The sequence below is a fragment of the Protopterus annectens genome, chromosome 4.part0, assembly GCF_019279795.1.
Source record: "Protopterus annectens isolate FY-2018-M chromosome 4.part0, PAN1.0, whole genome shotgun sequence".
NCBI classification, from domain to species: Eukaryota; Metazoa; Chordata; order Ceratodontiformes; family Protopteridae; genus Protopterus; species Protopterus annectens.
In genome coordinates this window covers 973,068,161-973,074,160 of record NC_056733.1, presented here as the reverse complement: position 1 = coordinate 973,074,160, position 6,000 = coordinate 973,068,161, and the positions used below count along the sequence as shown (strand labels likewise).

The 6,000-nt window shown below is 42.3% G+C and overlaps 1 protein-coding gene across 1 annotated transcript in view; it reads right to left on the bottom strand.

Moving 5' to 3' along the window:
* Positions 1–1,729: 1,729 nt before the first annotated feature.
* Positions 1,730–6,000, bottom strand: part of GFPT2 (glutamine-fructose-6-phosphate transaminase 2) — a 250,752-nt gene continuing 246,481 nt past the window's right edge. Inside the window, exon 19 of the mRNA XM_044068937.1 lies at positions 1,730–4,876. Within this exon, the coding sequence (XP_043924872.1) occupies positions 4,832–4,876 (45 nt within the window). The 3' untranslated portion in view covers positions 1,730–4,831. The remainder of the gene's footprint in view (positions 4,877–6,000) is intronic.

Sequence of the window (6,000 nt, the reverse complement as noted above, 5' to 3'; positions counted from 1 at the left end):
TGGAAGAAGGCCCCCCCCCACACTTCCAGCTGCCAGAGACACCTGGGAAGGAAGAAGGGACATTGATGCAGTGCCAAAGTCCCTGGAAGAATTGGGGGCCAAGCTGTCCAACACCAAAGCCTCCAAAGAAAGGGAACGGTCCAAAAGATCTGGACTCAAACCCACCTCCAGGGAACCCGCACTGACCTCTTGGAGATGAGGCCCACTCTGGTCCTAGGGCTGCAAAACACAGTCAGCCAAGGACCCTGATGGTGTCGGGAAGGGGAAATACCCAACACTTGGCTTCCCACTACAAATCTCCAGGTAATGACATTCCAAAACCTGTGGGGTTGGAAGAGAGAGTGGAAATCTGTAGAAGGGGGGAGAGCCCCATAGCCACATGGGCTGGGGACAGCAGCAAGCCCAACTCAATTTGGACCTTAAGGAAATTCATTATCCTATCAGTGTCTGAGGAAACAAGACTATTGGATGATTTAGTCAAAGCTGAAGAGTGACGTTAGCTCGCTGGGGATCCAGCCTTTGGATCCCGAAGTTTTGTGGCTCCGAGCAGGACATCAGCTCTGACTGCTTGGATCTGACCTCCTGGCGGATCTGGAAGGTGAATCCTCTATAATAATAATAGGATCTGACTGAACTGTCACATCCAACAGCGTGACAGAATCGAAAGACTTTGGAGGGATACTGGACCAATCTGACAAACTGGCCAGATCTGTGAATGGCCTACTCTTACTCGGAACCAAAGGCCTCCAATCTGATGAAGCCTTGAATCCAAGAAGTTGTTCTGAAGATCTTGGGGATTTCAGATCTGATGAGGAAGAGACTGGATGATGATCCAGGGATCGGTGATCCAAAAGCCTCAGCTTTTTGGGAGTGAAGAGGACTCCCCAAGGAGTAGGAGAAGGTCTCTTCGGCTCTCGAGAAGAATTAGTAGGGGAGTCCAAAGCCAGTGGACCGCCCTGCATCAGGCCTTTAAGAAGAAGCTTATTGCGGCACTGTATGAGGGCCCTGGGGTTGAATGCGGCACAAATGTTGCATTCAACCTTCAGGTGCGCTGAACCCAAACAGTAGAGATGTTCCTTGTGTGAGTCTGAGCATGGCATCTTCCTAGCATACAAAGAGCATCTTTTAAACCCTGCAGGGTCATCAGCCATCCTAATAAAGCCAACACACACACACGTGCTCAAAACAGCAAGGAGAGAGATTTATTTATTTATTTTTTGTTAAGGATATAAGGAACTTCTTTAAGAAAAAGGCGCAAAGCGCCAAGCACTGGAAGGGGGGAAGAGAACCTAAACCAACCAAAGAGATCTAACAGGGAGGGGAGGAATATAAACTACCAATAAAACTACAAACAAGCAATTAAGATGGAAAAAAATACCCTAAAAAGGAGAAAGAAAGCCAAGAAAAAACCCCACTTATCTAAGATTTCCTAAGTTTGAGCCTGAACCATGTCTGGAGCGATTCAGTGGCAAATGAGATCTGAAGGGTTAGAAGGTGGCAAGGGATTATGGGAAGGGGAGGAACTTGAGCTTTGGATCTGTCTGAGAAGTTGTTGGTTTGGAGCAGAGGTCGGATCCTAGACCCATCTGTGATGAATAATGACACAGATAGCATCACATTGTGTACACTACATTCACTTTACCATTGGTGAGGGTAATGAGTAACAAGCTTCACTATTACTGAATTAAACAATTTAATGACAAAAACATTAATGAGTCAGCACACTGTGTTCACAAAATTGCATTTCACATGTATTAACTCTTATGATTAAAGGAACAATGCAGTGAAAATGATTTTTACAAGATGGTTTTAGCAGTCTATCTCTTGGTTAAGGTATCTATTAAGGTATGAAGTACAGCTCTGTCATACCTTACTACGTTCACAAAATGTGAATATGCTACTTTTTTTCCAAAAGATATAATCTGAATATTCAAATAACACATTTGAACTTTGGAATTTAAAAACCGTACCATCAATTTAAATTTCCACTGTACAGCAAGTTAGAAATATTTTGCAGTAAAAAAGATTGCTTCATATAATTTATCCTCACATTTTGTACCAGTTCATTGAAAACTACAACAGAGATTACGTTTCATTGCACATTATGCCTTTTTAAGCCCATTCACATAAACACAATAAAATCTAAATTTAAACTGTTCAAAAAAAAAAAAAAAAAAGAAAGAAAAACTAAAGCGACGTTTGTGTTACTTGTAAATTTGCTGTCTTTTGTAAACCTTTAAGCCAAAATGCAAAAACTACATTACTAAGGCACACTGTCAGTCTTTGGTTCATGCTATGCAAAACGTTACACACACTGTTTTATAACTGTAGTACATAATATCACATTATCACACAGCATTTATTTTTAGTTCTATAGTGACTACTCTTCAAGCAAGTCTGCTACAGGGAATGTGGTAATACCAGACTGGAAACTATCTTATCAAATGAGGTGATAATCGGCAGCCAAGTTTTGGAGACTATTCTCAATATGATGGGATAAGGTCCATTTACTTCACTGGTGCTTCAATGTGCATATTCTTTTGTTTTTAAATATCTAGGTTGCATTTTCCCCACATTTTAAATAAAGTTAAAGACTGGTGATACTACTTAAACGAAACACAATTGTGTGTTAAGTTTTGCCAATTTGCTCAGCAGCTGGATATTAGGTAGGTAAAAACTGCTGGGGGAAAAGACAGAGCACCTGCATGAGCGAGTTGTACCTAGATGAGGACAGGTATGTGCCTGACTACATATAAATTACAACCGTAGGCAGACACTGAATACAAGTGTATGCTTCACACCTCTCATAAGTTCATAGGTTCAAAGCTGAATATTAGGGTAACTGCCCTGGAAGGCAATTTTAAGCCTAGACAATAACCCAAGGCCAGTATCAAATCCTGTACTTTGTGTCTAAGAAGTGAAGATCTTAACCATTATGCCAAACCCTTCCCTCAGATTCCTACAGGTAAAAGTTCCAAGTATAGTCTGCAGTGATGATCCCTAGACAAGGAGTGCTGATCACTGAAAGGAAAAGCAGCTCTTACTGGCCTTTGGAAGGCCCCCCTGATTATCATGTGTGTGTGTGGAGGGGGAAGGGAGAGGGTTACCAAGCAACAAGTCAATCACAGCTTAAAGGGCCCTGTTAGCAGCAAGATGGAATCAAAGGTAACCAGATATCATACAGCTGCAGAAACCAAGACTTGCTAAATGTATACACCTTTGTTTACCTACACCATTGCCTACTATTATTCATAATGATCCAGTTTTGACTTTAAAAAACACAGTAAAAGAAAGAAAACACTCCAGTCCTGCTGGTATAGAGGACTAAAGCTGTGGTTACGAACTAGATGGCCTGAGATTGATTAGCAGCTCCGGCACCTGCTGGGTGCTGCAGTGCAGGGGAGGGGAGAAGACTAAGGAGGCTGTGCATGCTCATCTCTTCCAGGGTGGTGGGGTGTAGAGACAGACACTGGTGGCAATATTAGTATTCTGTTGGCAAGCTGGTGCTACAAAGAAGGGGTGGGCATGTGACAGATGGCATCACATAGTTGGGGGTGTTCCCTGTTCAATGCCACTGGAGGCATCTCTTGTGCCAGCATAGCAGAGGTAGGAATGGACAAAAAGAAAAGTCCATTGCAGGCCACTGCATGATGACTGCTCACCAGGCCTGGTCCCATTCATGGCACACCTGTGCACCACCCCAAAGAGAACGACCAACTCAGGTGTAGGTCTCTCCAGGTAGGGAGACCCTCGCAGCACAGAACACAGGGAAGAACAAAATGTATAGAGTACATAGGAGGGTGGGATCATTAGGGAACTCACAAGTGAGAGGGCTTGAATCCAGTCATGGACTGAGGAAAAATCGTAGTAAACACCACAATGAGATCTATGCCAGGAGTGTGTGCACCACTTAAATTACGCCAGGAGTGTGTGCACCAATTAAATTATGCCAGGAGCATGTGCACCAGTTAAATTACGCCAGGAGCGTGTGCACCAGTTAAATTACGCCAGGAGCGTGTGCACCAGTTAAATTACGCCAGGAGCGTGTGCACCAGTTAAATTACGCCAGGAGCATGTGCACCAGTTAAATTACGCCAGGAGTGTCTGCACCAGATGTATTACGCCAAGAGTGTTTGCACCAGTTAAATTACGCCAGGAGCATGTGCACCAGTTAAATTACGCCAGGAGCATGTGCACCAGATATGTTATGCCAGGAGTGTCTGCACCAGATGTATTACGCCAGGAGTGTCTGCACCAGTTAAATTATGCATATTCACGTTAACATTTCACGAGAATGTAAAGGCTGACAGTGTTAACACATGATCTATCAATTCAACTGTGTCCTACAAATAACATGCAGATAATTACCTTCAGAAATTAAGAGATGAAAGTAAATAAGAATAACTTATACAATTTCTATAAATTATAAATATTCTTAAACAATTAATGGCTACAAAATATTCACAGTATAACTGTGTATTGCACAACATTTTTAAAAAATCTAGTCTGTGTTTCAACATGTAAACAGTGATTTCCTTCTCAACTTTGGAATGATACGTAAATAAATAGAACTTTCTTTGGCAGAAGCTTTAAAGATACAAGGCACATTATAATGTCTCATAGTTGCATTAAAATAGTCTTGTAGTTGCATAAAAAGCAATTCAGTTTGTAGAAATTCAGTTACATTCTCACTTCTTCCAAGGAAGAAACTTCCAGTTTAAAACAGTTCATTGGTCAAAGAATTGTTTCTGTAAAGGATTATGTTCACATATTAAGTGTAGCTCTCCAGAAATTGGTCGTCTGCCCTTTGCTGTGACCTACAGCCTTTACTTTACTCCACAGTTACTGACTTGGCAAGATTCCGGGGAAAATCAACCTGCATTTGGAGAAAAAACATTTCAGTTTCGCTGCTTCACAGTGTAGTATCTAATTTCTGCAAAACTTAACACAGAAAACTCACACTTCTGTTCTAAAGCTTTTGTTGATGCACTTGCGCTGAAAGGCAGCTGGTTTTACACTGGAATGGTTTTTTTTTGCACTCTGGTGGGAGCAGGCTGCTAAATTCAACCTATCCAAGGTGGGAACTGCTGGTCCATAGGATCTGTGTTTTTATCCGATTGGTCTGAGGGTTTAACTTTTAGAAAAGTCTTTCATCCTGCTGGTATAAAAGCCTCACGCAAATGAGGCTCCCTGTACTTGCATATAAGCAAATATCTCCAGTTTGAATTCCCTACAGGAAACTCTCTCCACAGTCTCCCATTGTTAGCAGACCCTTTACAGAACTCCCAGTACGTACAGACTCCATTTAGAACACCCATTTACACCACATCCGTCCATTTTCGATCCCCACTGTGAAAACAGGCTTTAACCTAGTATTATGGATGGGTCAGTTTCCCTCCATTTCTCCTACCAGCCTGATTGACATGGGTATCCTTAGGCAGTGTAGCAACTGCCTCATGTACACCAACAACCCTCTACTCCTAAATCACCCAAGTACAATTTGTGAGATGCATCTACACTACGAATCTGGAATCCTTGCTCCCTCACGCACAGAATAGTAACACTGAGCAGGTTTGTCAGCTCACATACTACACGTCTTACGCAAATCATGCACGCAACACACAAGCCATCATATACAGAGGATCAGAAACTGACGTAAACACCAAAGATCTTCCAAACACAAACATGCTACACCCAATACAGCATCTACAATACTCAATACACATACAAGCACCAGTGTCTCACCAAATAAGCCCCTAAGGCAAAGCACATCTAAACCAAAATTTTTAGTCATAGGTCACTCCATTGTGAGATACACAGATGTCCCAGTCACCAGTCTGGATAAGAAGGTTACAATCAGCTGTTTTATCGGGTGCCAGGATCCATCAGATCACACATGCACTCAAGTCTCTCAACAACAAGTACGGTCATGACTCCATCATAGTTCATGTTGGTGTGAATGAGTCGAGACATACCTTACTGGACTATATCAAGAGAGAT